This window comes from Haemaphysalis longicornis, unplaced genomic scaffold (genome assembly GCF_048455015.1).
Source record: "Haemaphysalis longicornis isolate Haplotype H1 unplaced genomic scaffold, Haemaphysalis longicornis Haplotype H1 scaffold_4, whole genome shotgun sequence".
NCBI classification, from domain to species: Eukaryota; Metazoa; Arthropoda; class Arachnida; order Ixodida; family Ixodidae; genus Haemaphysalis; species Haemaphysalis longicornis.
In genome coordinates, this window is record NW_027526361.1 from 101,839,032 (window position 1) to 101,862,981 (window position 23,950).

The 23,950-nt window shown below is 48.6% G+C and overlaps 1 protein-coding gene across 1 annotated transcript; it reads right to left on the reverse strand.

The window, feature by feature from the left end:
* Positions 1 to 23,663, reverse strand: LOC144179181 (uncharacterized). The gene is made up of 6 exons (XM_077707432.1): positions 23,148 to 23,663; positions 19,645 to 19,748; positions 13,695 to 13,795; positions 12,848 to 12,979; positions 3,111 to 3,208; positions 1 to 606 (listed from the first exon to the last, which is right to left on the reverse strand). The coding sequence occupies exons 1-6, from the start codon at positions 23,501 to 23,503 to the stop codon at positions 228 to 230; spliced, it is 1,170 nt and encodes a 389-aa protein (XP_077563558.1). The 5' UTR covers positions 23,504 to 23,663; the 3' UTR covers positions 1 to 227.
* Positions 23,664 to 23,950: the final 287 nt, after the last annotated feature.

Below are 23,950 nucleotides of genomic sequence, written 5' to 3' on the forward strand. Positions count from 1 at the left end.
TCCTTTTTTCTAGTTTATTGGAAAGAAAACCGGATGCTTTGCCCGGTACCTCACTAAGAAAACGTGCGGTGAGGTCACAAACTAAAAAGCAAGCTCCGTGTGTATATTAGACAATAAATGTGTAACACAAAGCATGCGGATTAAACAATTAAAAGCCTGAAAATAGGAAAACATAAAAACAAAGCAGGCTTAGGTAAACCTTGTGCATTCACTAAAAAGCCAGCTGCTTAAAGTGAATCCCGTCTGTCCATAGAAGGATCATCATGGTGGAACTCGTGCGGATTCTCCCAGTGGCGCGGGACATCAAAAGGACCATCACGTAGGTCGTTCCATTCTCGCAACTGCATCTTTTTCAACGCCAGCTCCACTTCCGAATCGAGATCCCGAAAGAATGTCGTGCGGCTGCTTCGCCGGTGGAGGTCGCCGAAGTCGCAGTCGCAGTGTCCATAGGGAGAGCAACAGTAGCAGACGTTGGGGAGACACGATGCAACCGCTACTTGTGGCCTTCCGTAGCCTATGTCATCCCAGGAGCTCCCATTCTGCATTTTGCCGTGGCTTGGCCCGGGTGAAAGGCGTAAGTCAGAGGCCGTTGCGGACAGGCTGGTTCTGGAAGCAAGAAAATTTGCAGTAAGGATGAGAAAAAAAAATTGAACAGAAGTAGCAGTTCCGCTAGTTTTTTTCGCGCAACCAGGAAGTAGTCAACTTGATCAGCACTGTCAATACCATGTTGCTCAAGGCTTTGTTCAGCTGATTACTGCATGGGAAGGGTTACCGAAGAAGTGAACACTCACTCAGCACTTTGTGCGGAGAGTGCGCACAGGACAAGCCCAAAGCCTGTCTCTTCGCGAGAGATGCATCAACTCTCCCAACAAGTTGAGCTTAAGTAAAAACACGCCTAGGTACCGTTATGTGCGACAAAATCGTCCGGTTTCAGGTCTCGTGATTGGGAATGTATTTTTTTTTTCAAGATTTCAATCTCGCTCAGAGCATCTACCACCCAGTATGTCAGTGTCTCAGCATGAGGCGAACCCGCGAAATCAGCTAGAATAGACACCACCACCACCACCAACAACAACAACAACAACAACAACAACAGCAACAACAAAACATTGAAACACGACCCTCGAAGAGCACTGTTGCAAAACAAGACCACGTCTCTTGTTCGTTGCCGCAGAATATGGGCCAGTCAAAGATCCTTGATGCAGCACTGCGGCATCAAGACGTATAGGCACGCATCCCCAATTTGCTGAAGTATACCTATTGTAAATTCTAACAATGAAAAACTTGAAAGCGGAGAACTGCAGCGCCACAGTTTGTACAACAGAATGTTTATTATTTCTTAGCTTTTGTTAAATGCCTTTTTTGCAATTAAAACCCCGTTTGCACAAAAAGTTTGTAATGCATTTTTCTCACACAGTTTGTGCAACATCTGCTTGCGTTGTTCTGTGTTCCTGAAATAACGTTTGATCCGGTATAAGCAGTACACGACTCGTACACATCTGAACGACCTACTGCAACACAGGCAAAAGAAACCTACGCAAGGGGCTATTTTTATTTGGGACAAGGCCCATTAATTATGGTGCATTAGTTGTGCTACACGCGTACTTTCAAGAAAGATTGTTTATCCGATGGTTACTTGATCGAGCACGTAAATGTAGGCGCAAAGAAATCAGTTTTGTATCTCGGGGACACCTTGCTGAAGCGTAGGAAACAAAGGCGAGATCAGCAGTTAGGGAGAAAATGGTGTAGCTGGCACGTGTCAAAGTTCCTTAAAATAGCAGTACATGAAGGCGTGTCGTAGTAGAAAAAGCAGACTACAATCAAATGAACCAGTTTTGAGGCATTGCCCAAAGGATTTCGAGAGGAAAATTGTGCTAGAACAGAAATACAGCTTCCGCTGAAAAATGAAAAAAAAAAGTCCAACTCCCCATTTACTTCGCTGTTTGTTTTATGGCTTGAAGGAGGCCATACATTTTCTCGTCAGGATCGAATCGTGAAACCGCCTGCCTTGTAACCGGAATATACAAATAATTATATTTGACACTCGGGATGAGAAATGAAGGGTACACGGAAGTACACTATGAAACAATATTTAGAAATGAGAACGTAAGGAAGGATGGCGGGCAAAACAGACTAAACAATTTCGTAGGTTTCCAAACTAAGCTACCATTCTTTGAAAATTCCCCCAGGAAGCGGCATCCTCAGATGCGCGGCAGAAGCCATTCAAAAATGGCACCAAACACACCCTTATGAGGCTCCACCTAGTAACTGCAAGTTGCGTCATCACGTGATGACGCTTACTGTCATACTTATTTAGAAAGAAAGCATTCACTGACTTTTTGTTATTCAGTATATGCCGCGATGGTGCTGCGTTACTAGTATTGCGAAACGCTTGTTTACGTCTGGTCGACTCCCTATACAGTTCGTGCTCACATAATTTGTTTCTTTTTTGACAGATTAGAGCGATCTTTCGCGCCAAAAGTGCACTGCGCTAGTAGCAATGCCTCGATTTTCTCTGAAGCCAGGCAAGAAGAGACAGTTTGAAAATATGAAACGAAAACTTAGAAGTGGGATTTCACAAAACATCACTGACCGAATAAACATTTTTTCTGCAACCAATTAAATTTCCGGAACAATTTATGAGGGTTTTATTATTGCTCATTACACGCTCTGAACCAAAATAAGTATGTTGTCGCAAGAAGTTTTTATCCCCACTTTTTTTTGTCGAATATCATTGAAAGTTGTGCTTGGAGTAACTAAATATAATTTTTTTTAAATCAGCGGTTATTGCCACTATTCTTTTGTCTCAGAAGAATGCCGGAAGTATTTACCACAAATAGAAAATGTTTCGTCTCTTAGCCTGTAAAAACATTTCTAAAAATGATCCTGAAGCTCAGAAAAAGAACTAAGGAACTGTAGAATGTTATTTTAAAAGCCTCTGAGTATCACAATGTGAAATGTTGCACACAGTACGTGTATAGTTTAAACGCCATACGAAATTTCAAGTTGATTGCTGAAAAGTTAGCGGAGCTAGCCGCAGACGTATTTGAACACCTACTGCACTATCCGTCCCCCGTTAAGACAACAAGTTCGGACGATGTAATACGAACCTGAAGGCAAAGGAGTTGATCTCCTGTGCAAAGTTCTTCAGCCCTTCAGGTCCACGGCAGAGAATCTCTGGTGCCCACGGATGCGCCTGGATCGGGCTCTAAATTTTATAAGAAATTGTAAAACGTTACGAGGTTGAAAGATTTGGGCCCCGAATTTTTTATTTCTAGCGAGAATTGTTTTTCTGCGTGTTTTCGTACAGCTTTAGACCTCAGGAGCATATAAATAAAAAATTACGCTAATAGTGCAAGTATTTATTAATTTACAGGGACGACATTAATTAGGTCAATAGGCAATTAAAATTTTTTTCAAGTAAAAAAAAATTTTACGTAAACTTACGACACCGTGCTCTTACAGAAAAAATATAAAGCTGGTAATCTAAGTATTTACATATTTATAGACATTTTGACAAACCGGAATTTCCGTTTCCTTACCCGCCCTGTCGTCTTACCCTGTGTCCACTGAAGCTTCTGTTTCATATCGTGCAGCCCCGCGAAAACCCAACAATGGTGATGTCTATCGCAAGAGACATCCGTCGCCCAGAAAACTAGCATTTTTCGTTTAGTTCTTAAACGGGCCCTGAAAGGCATTTTGAACACACTAAATGAACTAGCGCAATCGCTAGATTGGGTCGCCAACGTCACCTGTGCCAAGTATTACTCTTTTACGCGCAGCGGAAAGCTCACACTTTTGTTGCAAAGTTTGTCGCTTTTTTCTCACCCTTTCCTTCGTGTTTTTGGACGCCGCCATCTTCACATGTCTACATCATCGATTCCCAGATGTTCGTCATGAGCTAGACATCCTGCTATTGGGCGGCTTTTTCACGCACTTCCGGCAAAGAGATGAGTCGTCTGCTCAGCGTCGGCTCGCCGGCTGATCTGCCAGCGGAGTGCCGGAGTGCTTTGACATTTTACGACAAACGAAACAAGTGTAAACAAATGCTTAACCGTTTGTATTGAATGCAACACGGCCATAACACGACGTGGATTTTATCTTACTTGAGTACGTACCATAAAGAAAGTCCCGTGGCACTTCTTTGGTGCAATCGCAGAGAACGCCCTGAGCCGAATGCCCGGGTTTGACGCGTACATTTTATTCAACTTCAAAACAATCCAGAGATGCGTTTCGAACGAACGCAACGTCACAACATGCGTTGCAAGTCTGAACCGCGATTGACAGACGATGAGTTGCCTCCTCCTGCCCGTCGTAAATACGGCACTCACCTCACACCCGGTTTGCGGGGACGAGCAGCAAGTCACAACTCTGGCGCGCAAGCGAGAAGGCTTTTAGCCAGGCACACTGCACATACCCCATGCGAGGTTGAGTGGTACGTCGCTCGAGAAAGATAATCCAGTCCATGGGAAGCACTATCCACCCGCAGAAGTACAATGTCGCATTTGATCGCGAAACGAACGCGTCCACAACACACAGGAGGCGATGCACACACACACACACAGCTTCGGTCGCTGCATCGGCTTAGCTGCAAGCTTCGTTCGGACAATCAGCGATGCTACGACGATACAGAGCTGCGTGAGGACGACGTGCTAAACACTTCACGTATTTAAAAACACAGGGGCAAAGAACTAGGTTCATCGGAAGCAAAAAATCTTTCCTCCATTATTGGCGGTGAGATCTTTGAGTGGCGCCCCCTGGCTCTGACGTCGGCTTAGGGATTCGCGCCGCTGTCGTCTGCTACACTCATCTTGTGAGGGGCAACAGTGCCTGGGCTAGGAATCGCCCGCTTCGTTGCTGTAGTGCGTTAAAAAGCGTATTTCTAGTGACTCAGTTATTTTGCCAGCTTATGACGCATCTGAATAATTCGAAGCTGTATCCCCCACAAGTTTGCAACACACGAAGAGATAGAGAACAACTTTCTTCATAGTATCGGTCAGAAGATCGTGTGTAACTCGTCCTTTCTTGCTTATTCGCGAGGATCAGCGATCAGAGCTTCTCGATAAGTATTCAAAATGCGTAGGCTTACCTGCAGTATTTTTGAGATGGTCCTATGAAGACTCAACAGTCTAATACTACGTACCAAGCAGCGGTTTCTACACGCTCATCGCGCAGCAGGAAATAAAGCGGCTTTCTTCTGTTTCTTTCGTTGTTGTCTTGTATCGGATTAATGTTACTTGCTTTTTTTTCTGCCCAACGCATTAATTTTTCTGCGCCGTCACCAACTTCTTATTAGGAGGTTTCGGGATGTTACGGGAGCCTCACAAAGGTCGTGTGGATATTTCCTTCATTTTGTATGGCATACATTCCCTTCTTCACAAATTGGCTTTCATTACGGCTGCGTGCAAGAAGGTGCATATCCTCAGCGTGCTTTGTTTATTCACATGCAAATACAATGAGAAGGTTTGTGCTACGCCACCGCGATCGCGCCCTAAACAACGTGGTCCACAGTACTCGAAGGCGGCTTTTATGCTCCGAATTTCTATCGTAATTATATCCTTATCATAACGAACTGACTCTCAACTCGAACAATGATGAAATGATTACGGTGTTGAAGGCATGATATACTCGCTAACTAACGTAATAACAAGTATACCTGCATATATTACAAGACTCGAAACCGAAGAAGAATTCCAAGTAGCTCTTTATTGCTTTTCAGCCCTTCCAGGCGCGAAGAACAAATCCTATTCTACTCGGGATGGCGTTAAATGATTTGAAGAAAATTACTTTTACTCTCTTGTCCTGGGCTGAGGACCCGGCCCACTAACCAGATCGATTTAATTGTTAAACAAAGTTTTCCCCTCCTCCCCTTACTCTTCCTCCTCTTGAGTGCAGTTTTCCTATAACGCATATCCGAATATCGGGAAGATATGGCTGTGCAAAATGTTCCGAAATATCCCTCCAGGTCTTAACAAACATATATGGGTTACTATAAATTTAACGAAGACGTGACTCGTTTTGCTCAATAAACCTCCATACTGGTTAGATGCCTGGTATAGAATCAGCACGCGCGTATACACACTGGGTTATTTGGAACTCAACCTACAGTTTTTGCAGTCTATAGTGCATGTCGGCAAACTTTCATGCCTTGACAACGTAAAGTGATGTGACAAAACGCGTTCGAGCGTTCGGCAAGGTTGCAAAAACTGTTTTACCTTACATATGATTACCGGGAATCGTGATGCCTTCTGCCAAAGCCGACAGCCCTGAAGGCTTAGAATTTGTTTTGATCTTCCATTTTCGCTGTTGTCGGTTATTAGCAGCTGACTGTTCCTTTTGTTCGAATGCTTACATGATAAGCTGACGCCTAGCTCCGACTCTTCGCGCTCCGCACAGGACCGGCTTCGCAAGGAATGGGGTGGCGCCGGCAATGCTTCTCCTGTAGCGGAATCCAAAACTATACTTTAATTGACACCATGAGCTAGTGTGTGCGATTTTAAGCCTATTATTATGATAAAAAGTTACCCACACGCCAATTCTGGTGCGGACAAGCATCAGACGTTGACCGAGCGCAAAGAAACAGCAGGGAGAGCGAGCCTGAGTGAAGCAGACGACAAATGCGAGAATCCCTAAGCTGACATCACGGAGGCGCGCTTCGCAGCGCCGCCTGTGTTCGCGCTCACCGCCAATACTAACCATCGTTATCATAACGAACTGGCTCTCAACCCGAACCGTTATGACATGATTACGGTGTTGGCGGCTTCATATACTCGCTCACAGACGCAATAAATAGTACTCGTGCCGGTTTCCAGTATAACAAGAATCGAAACCGATGAATATGTCCAAGCAGCTCTTTATGGTTTTCCAACCCTTCCAGGCGTAAAGAACAAATCCTGGCATACTCTGGATGGCGTGCTATGAATTGAAGAAAATTACTCTTACTCTCGTGTCCTGGACTGAGGACCCCGACCACTAACCAGCTAGACTTCACTGTTAAAAAAGTTTTCTCCTCCTCCTCCTCCTCTTGAGTGCAGTTTTACTATACGATCTCAATATTGAAAAGATATGGCTCTGAGAAATGTACCGAAATATCCCTCCAGGTCTGAACAAACATAGTGCTACTATATTTTTAACGTAGACGTGAGTAGTTTTGCTCAATGAGCCTCCATACTGATTATAAGCCTGGTATAAAGTCAGCACACGCCTATACACACAGTAGGTTATTTGGAACTCAACCTACCGTTTTTGAGGCCCATAATGTGTGCGGGCATAGTTTTATGCAGTGACAACATGACGTGATGTAATACAATACTTTCCAGTTTTCGGTAAGGTTGCGAAAACTGTTTTACTTTACATACGATTAAATGCCTTCTGCCGAAGCCGAGAGCCCCGAAGGACTGGAATTTGCTTTGGTCTTGCATTTTAGCTGTTGTCGGTTATTAGCAGCTAGCTGTTCCCTTTGTTCCAAAGATTGCTGAATACAGAAGCACACGCCTAGCTTCGACTCTTAGCGCTCCGCACAGGACCGGCTTCGCCGACGCCGGCAATGTTTCTTCCGCAGCGGTATCTAAAACTGTGCTTCAAATCACGCCTTGAGCTAGTGTATGTGATTTTAAGTCTATTATTTCGATAAAAATTACGAACACGCAAAGTGTGCTGCGGACAAGCATCAGCCGTCAACCGAGCCCAAAGAAACAGCAGGGAGAGCGGGCCCGAGTGAAGCAGACGACAAATGCGAGAATCCCTAAGCCGACGTCACGGAGGCGCGCTTCGCAGCGCCGCCCGCGGTCGCGCTCACCGCCAATAGTGCCTGAAATATACGCCTCGAGATTCGCGATCGCTGCGCCGCCTGCCGCCGCTTCTCCGCGGCGTTTGCGGGATTAGCGCTGCGTGGCTGATATGTGGTCATGCAGTGTTTTGGTTTTCTTTCGCTTCTCTTTGCCTTTCCGCGCTCTAAACAACTTGTTATGGTGACGTCTGTAAGTTAACTGCACGTTTAGGGCACTTAAACAGCTGCGTCTTGGTAGAGCGCTCTAACGCCAACAAGAGCTACACGGGGAGGCGGTTCTGCGCGCTTCTTGGCCGCTCTTGCGGGCGTCGGCGATGGCAGCAGCATATCACCGCTGTCACCTTCCAACACGTCAGCACAAGTGAATTCTATTTATTGTCGCCTCGTTTAGACCTGATATTGGCACTGTAAGAGGTTGGTTCGTTTTGCAGCGCAGACAACAAATGCGGCTTTGCTTCGAATATGTACGTCGTAGAAAAATATGTTTCGGGGACGTGATAACCCAATAGCTGACAAAAACTTGTGCCTTTTATGGGAATATAAGCCACGCGAAAATGTTAAGTACAGAAAAGAAAATGTTAAGTCAGATATGTGCCCACTCATGCCTTATAGTAAGAACCAAGGTATATGTTAATAAAACCATGGGAAAATGAATGGTCTGCAAGTAAGGAATAAATAGAATAGTCGTACGGGAATGAAAAAAAAAAAAAAAAAACGAGTGCAGTTTCTGAAATGCTAAAGACGTTTGTTTGAGCAAGGTAGTATTCACCAGACCAACTAGATGCGAAATGTACTGATATTTCGCTAGACATGGGGGGGGGGGGGGGGGGGGATGAGGAGGAGGACGCTCAACTATCGTTGTTTACAAATGCGGAGCGAAATCAGCGAATGAACGTTTTAGTAATCACACACACAAGCTGCGTGTTCACTTTTCATTTGTTTTTCGCCTTGAAAAACGGCTGATCACTCGGCGGACTCATTTTTTGAAGAATACAGGGTAGGCAGTTCACAAGCGATACGAGGTGTCGTTGGAAGAGTTGATTGATTGATTGCAGGGTTTAACGCGCCGACGCAACAGGGACGATGAGGCACGCCGTAGTGGAGGGCTCCGGATTAATTTTGACCACCTGGAGTCTTAACGCGCGCCGAAATCTCGTACACACGGGCTCGTTGGAAGAGTGTCGTATCTGATAAGGGTCTCTGATTTCGGTTTATGCTAGATTCTGCAGTCTCCCTGTGTCACGACTCGTATGACGGTGTTTCGAAGAAGAGTTTGGTCACGGACGCGGATTACTCTATAAGCCCACTTTCACGCTTCTCGTCGAGGATAAATGTAACAGATGAATCTTTGCGAGCGCTCACCTCGGGACAAGTCGACCCAGCATTAAACTTGTCGTCGTGTGCTGACTCCGGAGTGTAATTTTGCATTATTTATCGTACTTCTTTGGTACAATGTTTGTGAAATTTATGCCGCATTGGCTTGTTCATGGTACTGATCAATATCTGATATGTGATATTGGCAGGCGTAACTTGCGTGCTGTCAGGTATGAGTGCTCCGCTAGATTTTCTAAGTGCACAAAGTCGATTTACATCATAGTGTGTATGGCCGCTACATGACCATCGGAGGAAACACTGCTTACGGAGACACAGTCACTAAATTTCAAGGCAGCGGAATTGCAATCAGCTGCATGCAAATTCTGGCTTCGGGACGCCCGCCTGTGACACACGCCCGGCGCTCATATAGATCTCACTAAGTTCGCGTCATAAACGTTTATACTCTCGTGAACATACCACGCTTGCAAACAGAGTGCCTGCTCCACGTTATTCGGTATTTCGAACGCAGACAAACGGTAAATCGCTGTCTTGAACGAGCCCCAAAAGCAACGGCGACAGTGGGGAGCGGGCCGGGGACTCCCGCGCCTGCTTTCGAAGCGGGCCGCTAGGGGGATTTCAGTGGCGCCCCTACAGGCCGCGCTCGAGGCGTATACTGGCTAGTGTGCCGAGGGCGGGCTCCAGGCGGGCGCCGGGAGCGATGTACGCGGCCGTCTGCCGCTTGGGGCGCTGCCGTGCGGGAGTGTGCGCGTTTATCCGGCCCGAGCAGATCGCGCGGTTACCTCCGAGCTGCGTAGCAGACGGCAGCGGCAGAACTTTCCATTCCCGCTTGCGACGAAAGCGAGCGAAAGCGACGGGAATTCTGTCGCGCAACCAAAATTTGTCCCGACCATTCGACAAAAACGATCGTAGCGCGACAAAGCGACGTAATTCCTGCCGCTCTCACTCGCTTTCGTCGCAAGTGCGCACGGGCCTTTATGCGCAATCTCCGCCCCACATAAAACAAGCTCTTGCTTGTCGCCTGAGCATACGGTTGATATCTGACTACGTTACACTGTGCTTGCCAGTGTATTTAAACGATGTCACTAGGTTTGAAACGTACGCGCTCGGCGTGCAGCTTTGTAAACGCAAGCGGTTTCACATACGCACGCTATTTTGCTGCTAATAGAGTTTTAGTACATCGTTTGTGGCCTTTGCATACGCTAAACGCTAAATTTTTGCGTCCCGCTACGTGACACCGCGATGGGAGTTTTAGTAGAGCGTCTCATCAGTTTTGTGTAGCGACACACTAATGCATACGGCGCCATCTGTCAAATGTTTTCCGAAATGTCTCGCCGGCTGATCTGCTAGCGGAGTGCCGGAGTGTTTGGACATTTTACGACTATCCAAACAAGTGCAAACAAACACTTTCCCGTCAGTGTTGAATGCAACACATGGGTGCAGCTTGTCAGAACACGGGTTCTCGCTGATCGAGTGCAGCGTTGGTTTGCTCTTCGCCTTCACATTCATCGCCGCTGATAAAGCGATCCGATCCGGCGCGTTTTGTGCACGGGTTCTGTGTCGGTTGAAAATGTCTTTTTTCACATGCCGCCGGTAGTAGGAATTACAACCACCGCAAAATAACACCCGGCACCAGCGGGGCCACATCTGAGACCGCGCTTTTTGGATAAACAGTGCGCGGTGCACCAAAGGGAACGAGCGCACGATTCTCCCCACGCGGCTGCGAGTTCGCCGCCGATACCAACTGCAGCCCTGCAGCTACGTACACCGCGAAAGGGCAAGGCCAGGCCGCACACATGCGGCCAGGTCATTCGTTCGCTTTTCCAGCCTGTGTCCATGGTGTCTACAGAGATGAAAAAGCCGAAAGAGCTGGCCCGTAGCAGACGGCAGTCTGTGGGAGCGCAATAGCGGAAGTACGTCACCGCTGAGGAGCGGAGCATCATGGGAGGGGAGGCCAACAGCGAAGAAACAGTTGAAAGGAGGAGGAAATACGGCGCGACGATAATTCGCGGTTTTTGATTTACGATTTCTCAGCTAATACTCATCGCTTTAACAAAATTCTTGCAGGAGGAGATTGCTAATACATTGCTTTATTTGGTTACATGTACATCCATGCATCGGCGGAAGGCATTTCAGGACCCCTTTAAGGTGCTAGAGGATATTATGTGTTGTGTCGTCAAATGACGGCGCCAGGGCCGGAAAGGTTATTGTCATCATTGGCTAATTGCCCGTTTTAATATTTTTGTTTGAGTTCATGTTGTGGCCTCCTTGGAAATCTAGAAAGACCTTACAAGTTGCCTAGGGAAGGCGGATCTCCGGAAAGGAAAAGATTGTATTCAGCATATCGTATTTATAAACAGTTCGCGTGGAGCACGAGAGAATGCCGAACAGGAGCACTTACTTTCGCCGTAGTTTACAAATATCGAATGAAACTTCGCGCTCTCGAATCCGAACTCTTGCCCACAATGGGCTTGGAGGCAATGAGGCGGCTCATGCAATGGCCCGGGCCGAGCGCTCACCTCCCGGAAATACCCTAGCCCCATTGCTTCCCACGGAGCCAGGTCAGCTCGCGACAGCCTCTTCGGCAACCACGAGATCACCACGTATTACCGCCTGTCTCGCCTCTGATACAGCCCCGCCCACTCTTCCCTCAGGTTCACGGAAGAATGGCTATGGATACTTCTACAAACAATCTTTACCTAACAGCCCTCCTTCACCGTATTCACCCCTCCCTATTCTCCTCTCCCAACTGCACATCATGTGGCACGAAGGCCGCCGTACAGCATTACATGTGGGCCTGTCCCGACGACCCCTTACCCCCAATCACCACTCCGGAGCTATGCGAGGCGGCACTGGGCCGCTCTGACCTGACGATGCAACAAGCCCTGATGGACAGAGCAGCCAAGGTCGCTGAGAAGCTGCGGCTGCTGGCTACCCTCCACGCCTAACAGGGCCCGATTTGGATAAGGTCTCTCTCTCTCTCTCTCTGTCTCTGTCTCTCTGTCTCTCTGTCTGTCTCTCTGTGTCTCTTTGTCTGTCTCTCTGTCTGTCTCTCTGTCTGTCTCTCTGTCTGTCTCTCTGTCTGTCTCTCTGTCTGTCTCTCTGTCTGTCTCTCTGTCTGTCTCTCTGTCTGTCTCTCTGTCTGTCTCTTTGTCTGTCTCTGTCTCTCTCGTGCGTGCGAGACCTACCCCTGCAGCCCTGTAAATTAGGCAGTTTTCATTTTATTCTAAGGGCCATCATTAAGCCCAGACTTACAAACTTGTGCTCCCCATTCCCTGCAAAATAGAGCGGTACTCCGCATTCATGCGTTTTATTAGCGTGAGTAATTCTTGACGCACTTCGTACAACTCCTCCGAAGGGGGCGGAAATGTGTAGTTGGCTTCTACCTAAAGGGTTAACTGATCTACAAGTCCAGCCGTTACATCCCGTTACCGTTTAGATGCCCTATTGCTCCAAGCTGAATCTCTGTTGATCCTCCCGTTCTTCCTTGGCCCCGGTAAGCATGCGTGCGACGCTTTCGAGTGCGTACTAACACATTCCGTACTAGTCGGTCAAGACTCCCACATTGGAAATGGGCTTACCTAGGGCGCGCCACTACATTGCGGCTTGATTCAGCTTGCTCAATTTTGTACTGCGAGTAAGCTGAAGATATCTGGGACAGCATAAATGGTAGACAGAAACTACAACTTGTTCGCTAATAAGCAAAATACTCCCGGGTGGCCTGACCTGAGGATGGCACAAGTCCCCGCAGTTTCCTTCCTTCAGACAGAGCACAACTGGTTCGGCTCCCGCTGGCCAGCAATCGCCGGTCAGCTCGACGACACGCATGGTCAGTCTGTAGTAGCTGTTTTCTGGACGCTGCACAGAGTACAGCAGAAGAAGAAATACAATGGTTTAGAGGACTACACCTTCGAGCCTGAGGGAAACATTAATAAAGCTTTGCAATGTTTTTCTTTTTTGACGAGCGTGAAACCTTGAGGCTGTCGCTCAAGCGGCAGTTCAAATGCTTTTTATCAAGAGTTCGCTGGAAACCTTCGCCGCCAATTAGAAGCAGCTCTCCACTGCGTATCAGAAAGCGCCGTTTTTGCCGTGCCGCTATTGTAGGCTTATAGTCATAACTGACCACGTTGCCACCATTGAACGAATTCATTTCATACTTCGAAAGTAAGCCGATAGTTCGAAACAAGTAAATCCGTCGGTTGTAATATGCGGGAAGGTGTGTTCAGCTCCACGGTGAACAAAAAGAATCGTATACAAGGTTTAACTGCAGCGCTACCCCACAACCACAGAAGCCTATCCCGCCGCTATGATTCACGTATCCGAAATAGTTCCGTGACCATCGCTACTAGACCCGCGTGAACTGTATACTGTGATCCTGGCGGATGCAATCGTCAAATATTCTACTGCCTTAATCTGTTTAACAATGCGCACCTAGAAGTTTGGAGCCTGAGGACAGATCACCTCGATACCTGTAAATCACGAGCTCAGTTACGAAGCATGCGTGGGCGCTGAAGGCTACAAACAAACGTACTGCCCTTCACTGCCGCGACAGAAAGGAGAGCGATACACTCACGCCATGCGTTCGCCGAAACACTGACGCCACGTTGATCGTAAATTCGAACTGGAACCACTGAAATCCATCCAGGTGATTGGGCTCCGTTATGAGGTAGTGGTCTGCAATAAAAAAAATGACGGAGGCCTGGATATTCGAGTGCCCATGCACTAACCGAAAGCAAGCAAGTCTGAGGGCACAGCTATGCACTTCTTAAGGGTCCTCCACGCGAAAGCACGGTTGTCCAATGGAACGCTTGAGACGCTTTGCTACCGTACGAGTTCTCGAATAGATTCGTTCGCTTGCCTGTTGAGACGATTTACTTCACGAACCCGCTTCCAGTTTATGCGTTATGATGGCTTCTAAGTATGTCCTACGTGTTACGCTGATGCACGTTTTTGCCGCCATGCATTAAGGGAGTTTACAATGGTTGATATTGCTGCCCGTCTCGCTTGGCTTGGCTGCGTTATTCCAACCTCACTTTTACTGCGGTGTACCTTCGTGTACTCCGCTATACGGCCTTCTTAATAAGCTGTAGCTGAGTTTAGACGCGTTCCATGACGGGACGCCTAGGGCCATGGAACACTTGAGGCGCGTGGTCGAAGAGCCGTTTTGCTCTCCCAGACGTCAACTTGTTCGCTCAATGGGCATTCATTGTGTTATACAATAAAGAAAATGTCGCTATATGGGTTGTCATGTTGCTTTAAGTACACCAAACAAGCGCAAGCTTAGGAGAATGTAGAATTTGTGTAAGAATGCCGACATGAGTTCTGTAGCCTTTCTTAGCCTTAGTACGCGAACGTAAGATTTAGTTACAGCGGAGCTGCCGAAGCGTTCGTTTCCACTGTGGGGAGTTACCAGAAAACTATCATCATAAGCGAAGTAGAGAGGGTGAAAATGTGTGACGGAAAGTAGCGAGGAGGCTGGAGCCCACGAGCAAGTGTTCGGAATGCACGCCTCGAAAAAGAAAAACGTGGTTACGGAGGCGCCAGGAATCGAACCCGGGATCTTTACGCCGTTAAAATGGCAACCCAACCATTGGGGCACCCCGAAGACCCGAAGGGTGCAGGGTTAGCAGCCGCGGGGAACAACAACATGCGCGCCAATTGGAAAGCAAAAATGGCTGTGTTGGCGCGCAGTGCACAACACTTGCAAAGAAAAAAAATACCAGATAGGAATTTTAACAAGTTTAAGAGCCAATTGAGTCAATTTTAAAACGCAAATAAATGCCGGGAGGCTCACTAACGGGTAAGACTTGAATGTAGCGAAGCTGTACGCAATCTTCACCACCATCACTACAGTTTAGGTCCACTATAGCAGCCGATATGCTTCTTCGCTGCCACAACGACCTTTACTCCAGCATTGTTGCTACAAGTTTTAGCTTCTTCCATCTTTTTGGAGGTGGTTATCATTGGACACTCCCAGTTCTCTTCTGTCCACTAGACCACGGTAACATAGGACGTGCCATTTTTCAGCAACGTAAAGGCTAGCTCCACCTGTCCTCCTCACCTCACTAAGCCCTATTACATTCAACTTAATGCCCTCTAATTCCTCGAACCCTTATAGACTCGCCTCGCTGGACAAAGTCCTCGCGTTAAACGTTGCCAGGTTCAGATTCCAATGGCGGCCTGTCCGGCTTCAGGGATTCTTAGCACCCTCTGCTGGGTCACAGGTCTGACCGCCGCCGTGGCCAGTGAAAGCAGTGAAGAGGCGTCTAGGCGTGGGGAGAAATCCGATGTGTGCACTTAAAGACAAGCAAGACAATGTCATCACAAATAGGGATAAAATAGGCATAGTAGCCGAGGATTTATATAGAGATCTTTAGAGTAGCCGGGACATCCAGGATAATGCCGAAAGAGAAAGTTCAGAGGAGATAGACATCCCACCAGTAACGGCACAAATAAGGAATGCTTTGAAGGAAATGGAAGGGGGCAAATCACCTGCTGAAGAAAAAATAGCAGCAGACTTCTTGAAAGATGGCGGGCAAATTGTACTAGTAAAGCTGGCGAACCTCTACACGCAATGCCTAATGACCGCGAGTGTACCGGAATCTTGGAGGAACGCGATCATCATCCTAATCCATAAGAAAGGTGCTACGAAGGACAAGAAAAATTACAGGCCGATCAGCTCACTGTCAGTCGTCTACAAGGTACCAAGGTAATCGCTAACAGAATTTCTGCCGCCTTAGATTTCCGTCAACCGTGAGAACAAGCAGGATTTCGTAAACGCTGTATAACAATGGACCATATTCACACGATCAATCAGGTGATAGAGTAGTGCGCGGAGTATACTGAACCCCTATATATAGCCTTCATAAACTATGAGAAAGCATTTGACTCGGTCGAACCTCAGCAGTCATTCAGAGGCTTTACGGAACCAGGGTGTAGGCGAGCACTACGTAGGAATACACTCAATCCCGGCTATAACGAACCCGGATAGAGCGAATTATACTATATATCGAACAAAAATAATTCAGTTACGGAAATACATGGGAAACATATTCCTTATAACGAAGTTCGCATCCGATATATCGAACTCTACGCGCCTAGAATGGCCGCCGAAATGCATGGTCTCGGAGCGGCGATTCGCGGGACTCACGACGGAACCCGCGCAGTCAGCGAGTCCGGACCAAGACAGCAGCATCGGTGAACTGTGGGAAGAGCTCCCCCACATTCCCGATGATGTCGCGAGTGAAAGCCGTCAGACGCTTATAATAAAGCGCTTTCGGCAGTCAATGTGCTCCGCCAATGCTTCTTAGATTTTGGAGGACGCGGACTCGAACTGGGGCAAGTAATGTTTCGTGTAGAGAATGCTATGCTAGTTGAAGCCGCCAAAAACGAAAGTGAAAACAAAAATCGCCGCTTTTTTCTTTGCAAAGTAGGCAGTTCAGGCGGAAAGTAGCTTTAATACTTGCAATAAATGGATTATTTGGGTATGGTAACGGCTACCTTACTGTGTTCTTTTTGCATGCGGGGATGGTGGAGTTGAGGAGAGGGAGGGGGGCTCCAGCGGATTGTGAACTTGTAACGATAAGTTCGTTATAGGCGGGTTCGGCTATATCGAACTATTGGATATATCGAACTAATCGCGGTGCATATTGCAATTCGCTATAAGCGGGTTTGACTGTACTAGAGGATATTTGCAGTGGGTCCACAGCTACCATAAAGGAGACCAGTAAAATATTTATAAGAAAGGGCGCCGTACAAGGATTTGATTGATTGTAGGGTTTAACGCGCCGACGCAACGCAGGCGATGAGGCGCGCCGTAGTGGAGGGCTCCGGATTAATTTTGACCACCTGGGGATCTTTAACGTGCGCCGAAATCTCGTACACACGGGCGTTTTTGCTTTTCGCCTCCATCAGAAAAGCGGCCGCCGCGGCCGGGAATCGAACCCGCGACCTCGTGCTCAGCAGCGCAACACCTTAGCCAGCGCCATACAAGGAGACAGTCTCTCTGGTGTTATTCACAGCATGTTTACAAGTATTCAGAACACTGGATTGGGAACCGGGAGAATACCTCAGTAACCTCAGATTTGCTGATGACGTTGCCTTGCTAAGTACCTCGGGGGATGAATTGCAAAGTATGCTTACCGCACTCGACAACGAGAGTAGAACGCTGGGCCTGAAAATTAATATGCGCAAAACTAAAGTAATGATCAATAACCTCGGGACAGCACAGCGGTTTGAGATAGGTGGCGAGGCAGTGGACGTGGTAAGGGAATATATCTACTTAGGCCAAGTGGTGAACCCGGATCCCAACCATGAGGCAGAGGTAATTCGAAGGATAAGAATGGGGTGCAGTGCATTCGGCAGGCATTCCCAGATAATGAATGGCAGCCTACCATCGTCCCCGAAGTAAAAAGTAGGCTCACTATAAGAGGGTTCACCTTAAATTAAGGACGAGACAGCGCGCAATGGCCCGGAAGATGATAGGTGTAACATTAAGAGACAAGAAGAGAGCGGAGTGGGCCAGGAAACAAACGCGTGTTAAGGACATGTTAGTAGAAATTAAGAAGAAGAAATGGAAGTGGGCAGGGCATGTTGTGCGAAGGCAAGATAACCGTTGTTCATTTAGGGCAACAGTAGATCCCTAGAGAAGGAAAGCGAGGCAGGGGCGGCAGAAAAGTAGATGGGCAGATGAGACCAAGAAGTTTGCGGGGATAAATTGCTCGCAGTTAGCGCAGGACTGGGGTAGTTGGAGATTATTGGGAGAGGCCTTTGCCGTGCAGTGGGAGTACGGACCTTAGGAGTAGATAGGCTGGTGATGATAATTGGACATCACCCTGGAGGGGCGCACGCTATGACGTGTCTCTCGTTCCTGGAAAGTGTTGCTATGATTACGGCATACGCTGGAGTGTTTTTGGCCAAAAGTGGCGAATCTCCTTAGATGCGTATGTTTGGCTTGACAAACGTGTGCCGGGGACGCTGGGCGGTCGTCACGAGGCAGGCACACACGAGCGGTCCGAATTTTCTCGGTTTTTCTAACTGCCGGGCGGTCGCCGCAAGGAAGGCGCTCACTTGCGTGCGGTCGGCATTTTTTTGCTATTTTGAATTTTTGGACAAGAAATATTTCAATTTGGTAGACAGCTTCGCTGCTAAAAAAAATGAGCTTAACTAAGAAATACAAGGTCCCCACAGCGTGCAAAAGCCATTCCATCTCGTCTTCCCGGGCCGCCTATTACGAGACGGAGGAAAATGCACACATGGGTTGGGGAGGCTTGAAATAAATGATAAATGATAAAAAAAAAAACTGATAACCTAACCCTCCAAATTAAGCACAACGAGAAACAACTCAAAGACCGCCGGCGCATGAAATAAAAAGAGACGAAGTGTAAAAATTCCCCCGCACCTCCCCGAAGGGAATCGTGCAGAAATGCGAATGCATTGTGTGCACCGATGAGTGTGTTGCGAGTAATGGCGTAATTAATGACGAGAGTGTGAACGTAATCATTTATTCATCAGCACCTGTTTGTGTTATCGTCGTACCTGACGGCCACAATCACTGCCTTGTGATCGCTAAAGTGCACGGTCAAAGGGTCTTTGAGAAGCATACGCGCGTCACAGTTTCGCGTAAAAACCAGATCAATGCAACTCCCGTGAATGGTAGTGGGGCACGTGTCGAAGCCGGCAGAGAGACAATGCATAGAGTGCCTGGTCTGCATGTACTCGACCAGCCACTCGCCACTCTTCTTGCGCACGTCAACGTTGAAGTCGCCAACCAAGACTATGGGGTCAGAGGGTTTGGAGCGCACGCGCACACTTTCCATAGCCGCGTCCAGCTGCGCGGCAACGGCGTCTCGAGCGAGGTTGGGCGCGAGGTACACGGTCACCACAAAGACTCCGTCTCCGGTGTAGGCAAGGGTGTACAAGTCCTTGTACGGAGACGTGTCTCGAACGGGAGACGTGGCAACGGCGTGGGATATCAAGTTCCCATACACGTTAGACACGAGACTAACACCGCAGTACTCGCCGTCCTTGCCGCTTCGAGCAAACTAGTACAGCTCGCTTCAAGCGCATGCGTTCGGCATTGAGCGCGGAGAGAACACCTGCGGGCGCACGCCGACGGAGCACGACAACCCCCGACTAAGAAATGCATTCGCATTTACGACGACGACGACGACGACGAAGGCAGAACTACGAGGCGCGCGCTCACGTGCGCTCGCGCTGGAGGAATGCAGGCGCACGCCGCTCGATGGACGCAAGACAACCCCCGACTAATAAATGCATTCGCATTTAAAAAAAAAAAAAAAAAAAAAAAACCTTTGGCAGACAAACAACGCAACTGTTTTAGCCGTATAAGATATTCCTCCAGCCTGCTTATCCCCAATCCATCATCATTACGGCGCGAGAGATAGGTGCTGCCAGATTGACATATTCAGGAACACTACAATTTTGCTCGTCAAAACCACCCTCACAGATCACAAATGCCTGTCACAATTTAGAAACCATCGCCATTTTGAGTGGCATCGTACCGACATCGTCTCTGATGTCTTCACCCTCCACTTCCAAGTCCAAGGAAATGAAGTAGCGACGCAGGAGGTCCAGCCGTCGAAGTTTCACGTGAAGACAGCGGGAACTGGGTAACAACAAAATCGACATTTAGAGAGAGATGCAAGTTGGGCTAGTTGGTGGTTCTGAACTTAGTCATTCAGGAAAAAATATCATTGCGATATGAGTAATTATGAGTAGAGTGCGTGTCAAGCTTATCTAGGGGAGCGAGTGCACGGCTCTGGAGAATGCTTTCGACATCTGCATGGGGGTACTAGGTCGGAGATGGCTGGCCATTGCGCGTGCGCGGATCTCGCACGGGGTCGGGCCGATCGTCGTTTCGCATGGAACCGCCTAGTATGCCGACGTAACCACTCATGAACGGCACTTTTCTTCCGCAATGCTAGCCGTCAGCTGACATGGGTGATAAGCGTGTGATTTGACGCCGTGCAGTTACATAAGCTCTACAAACGACTTTCGCTAATCTTCTGAATCTTGCAGCTATAGGAACGGAAAACAGCCGTGGCATACAGCACTTCCTAGGAAGCGCCTCTCGCGGATGGCGTCTCTGCAATTGAGAGGGTCCCATGCAAAACGACGATCGACTCGACCCTCCACGAGGCCCGCGCATGCGCAATGGCAAGCTGTGTCCTACCCAGCAGCCACCAAAAGATGGCGCCAGCATGCTCCATAATCGCATGCTCGTTTGTCGTAGTCAAGCTTGATGCGCACAGTACAGGTGTCATAATTAGAACAAGAATTTGTGAATATTCTAAAATATTTGTCTCACTGCCTTTGTGATGACTACCGGTTTACAGGTAGCATTTTCTGTTAGAGAAGACGCCTTTAAACGCACACCAATCCAGTTGCGCAGTTGCAGGAAGAGGTAATTCCTGTAAATTAGCGAGACCGTGTTCCAGTTACTTTTGACGGCTCCTCTACATAGCCAGCGAACGGTTCTAGATGTACAGGCGGGGACTTAATATTGCAGACCATGCGAGCGCGTGACAAAAGCCACCGATGCGCACTCTGGAGGCCCGACGCCTGTTGTCGGGACCGGCGCGACACGCATATTTTCTCTCATCCTGCAGCGGTGCTGCAATGGTCCCTGAAGCACCGCAGAGCGACGCCTCTGTAGCATGCCCCTCATCCTATCTTAACGGCAGCGGAAAGTGAGCTGAAAGATAAGTCCAGTGGCCAAATAGATTACAAACTAAACAACATGAATAAGGTTCGCGATTAATATCACTGGCATTTCGTTGTCCGTAGCGCGGCCCCCTGTGATGGTGCTTCCTACGCGCTTCACTCGGTGACGCCGTTCGCAAGCCGCTAGTCTCACCGTCTTTAAGCGATAAAGAACAAAACGAACAAAAAATACATTCCTCGCAAGAGTATATCAGGACGCGAGAAGCACTTACGCAAAGCCGGCGCAATCGTCAAATTAGGCCCAAATGCGCCATCGGGACGCAAGGAATGCTACAAATCACCACCATAACGCACTGCGGTGCTTCAGTGACCACCGCAGCGCTACTGCAGGAAGCGAGAAAATATGCGTGCCTGCGACTAAAACAGGACGCGCAGGCGCGCCGCGCCGGCCTCGACAAGACGCGCCGGGTCTTCAGAAATCGCATCGGTGGCTTTTGCCACGCGCTCGCATGGTCTGCAATATTAAGTCCCCGCCTGTACTAAAATGACATTCAGGCGTAAAAATATGGTGGTCCATATCAGTAGCAAGGACGCATACTATCGCAGCAGGAGCAGTGTAATAACCAGTGTAATGCTGAAACTATGCGAAAATTCAGTGCCTTTCTACTCTGAAGAAGAGTTACCCGCGAAGCTGGACGAAACAAACCACGTTTGTTATCTGCGACTGGGCATACCTCCTAACGAATTGATTGAATGGACTTTGAATGACCCGAGCTTTATATAATCTGGCGGACAAACATGGGTCTGCCCGTTTGCCTTCCTCGCAGTAGGAAGGAATCTTGTGGCGTATTCGGTTGGGCGTTTGCGAGCGCTCTGGAGTGCTCTGAAAAGCGGGCGCGCCTTCGGTTGGTAGAATTCGAGCGCTCGAACAACTCCGGTTGGTTTTTTCGGAGCGTCAGCCTCCGACTCTGAGCGCTGGCGGCCGCTCTGACTTCGAAGTGAGAGCGTGGCGCGATCTGGCCGGGATGACGGGTCACGTGACACAAAACGCCGCGGTTTACCCAAGGAGGTTAAAAAATCTGGCGACTCCGGAGTCAGAAGACCGGAGCGGCCAACCGAATACGCCATTACTTTCTGTAACACCAACTTAAACAGCTCGAGTACGGAGGACAGATTGCATTGGGCCGTGAGACCATGTTTAAAACTCCCACCGGCCCAACGGGCATGTCATCGGTGAGCACGTGCCCTGGTGAGCGTGCCCTTCCTCAACGGTTAACAACTCGACTGTTAACAAGCCATGCAGACCAACTGCGGCAAGCTACGGAGGCAAAGGTAGTTTCTAGCTGGACTTCACATTTCCTGCTTCGGCACAGAAATGACAACTTTCTGCGTGCGAGAGAACCATGCCAAAGCCCCACCCACTACTGCCAGCGAGCATCCTCCGGTCCGCCGCACCCAACTCCGTTTGGCCGAGCCGAGGGGAAACAGGCTGACGGCGCGTAACAAAGATTTTAAACGGAGCCTGCAACACATTTTTAAACTTTCTACATCATGAATGCTTTCAAAACGTAGTCAACAAACACATACAGTACTTAGAATAGGTCACAAAGTACCTAAGCCAAAAATTGCTTCTCTATACCAATCAGATGTCATAGAAACATGCTTTCAAGATTTTTTCCCTTTCCCGGTCTTGGCGTTCTTCGACCGCCGGCATTACGTCCTTGCAGAACTGTAGCGGCTATTGGCTGGCTTTCATTCAGGTGCAGCAATGAACGCATTCGATAGGCACTTTAAAAAAATGCCACAAAAGCAAGATAGAAAGGGAAGGCGCATCTGCTGTGACGAGCAAATAACGCAGTGCCTCTCCGGGCTGGCGATATAACGGTACCTTCCGTAGTACTCTCAGACGCAAAGAAAAGAGTGAAAGCGTTTATCGGAAGCGTTGTAGAGTTCCTTTGAAGTGCCCACTTTTCGACGGGTAAGAGAAAGGAGCAAGACTGCGTGCTTACAATTAAGCCCAGGCGGAGCGGGAAGAGCACCGCTGATAACACTCACGCACGAAAACACGTTATCATGGCAAACAGGTGGGCCCTGCTTCGTGGTTGGGTGCAGTCAGACACATGCGCTCAATCGAAGCACGTAGTGTACAATTTCCATGCGTGCCTGTTACCCCACATTTTTCTAGAGAACAGTGTCCTCAATAGGCAGCACCACGCCTGGTTGGCCGAACGACATGCCTTCGACTTTCCAGCCCCAATTCCCGGGAAAAAGCCACTAAAATTTCCCACACAATCGTAGCGTCTATGAAATGGGGCATGCACTGCGCGAAAGAGAGCCTCACCTGCCATAAACGGTCGCTGCCACGTTGCCGTCGGTGCTGATGACGTTGGCGGCTGCTGAGATGAAACTTTCCGAGGGGCAAGAGCACGGCGCCAAAGCCGGTGGCTGCTTCGAGCAAGCGGAGCTGACCATACCGGAGACGACACGCGGTACGTAGCTCTCATACCAGACAGCAGCATGACAATCGGCGTCACCTCGTTTGGCGCACTGCGGCTTACTGTTGCGGAAACTGCCGCCCGACCAGTACACACCGTGATTCGCACCCGCTTTGAAACCGCTGGGACCACCGAACGACGGTGTCAGAAGGCCAGTCCACGGCCTCGAATAGGCCTCACCAGCTTGCCCGGCAGCATCCATGAAGGACTCACGCGGCTACTTGCAGCTGAAGATTGCCTGCAGATATTTCGACACCACTACTGCTTTCTGGTGAAGGATCGTGGCCGAATGCTACTTGCACCCGAATGCCGATACGCTTCCCTCTCTCCCATTTCTTCTTTTTATCTTCTTTGTGAGGCAATTGCTTTGATGGGGCGTTAACGGCTAGACACGTTATCTGCGAGTGCGGGCGTGAGCTCACGCATATATCCCGTTCGGCAGAACGAAGTATCTGAACTTGTGACGCAGCAGCACAGCTGTGATCAGATTAAGATTCATGGTGAAAAAACAGCGCAAAGAACACGGGGACAAAAAGAAGAGTGGACGACGCACATCGCTGTGCGTCGTCCACTCTTCTTTTTGTCCCCGTGTTCCTTGCGCTGTTTTTCCACCATGAATCTTAATCTGCACCAACTAGCCCAACTTGCC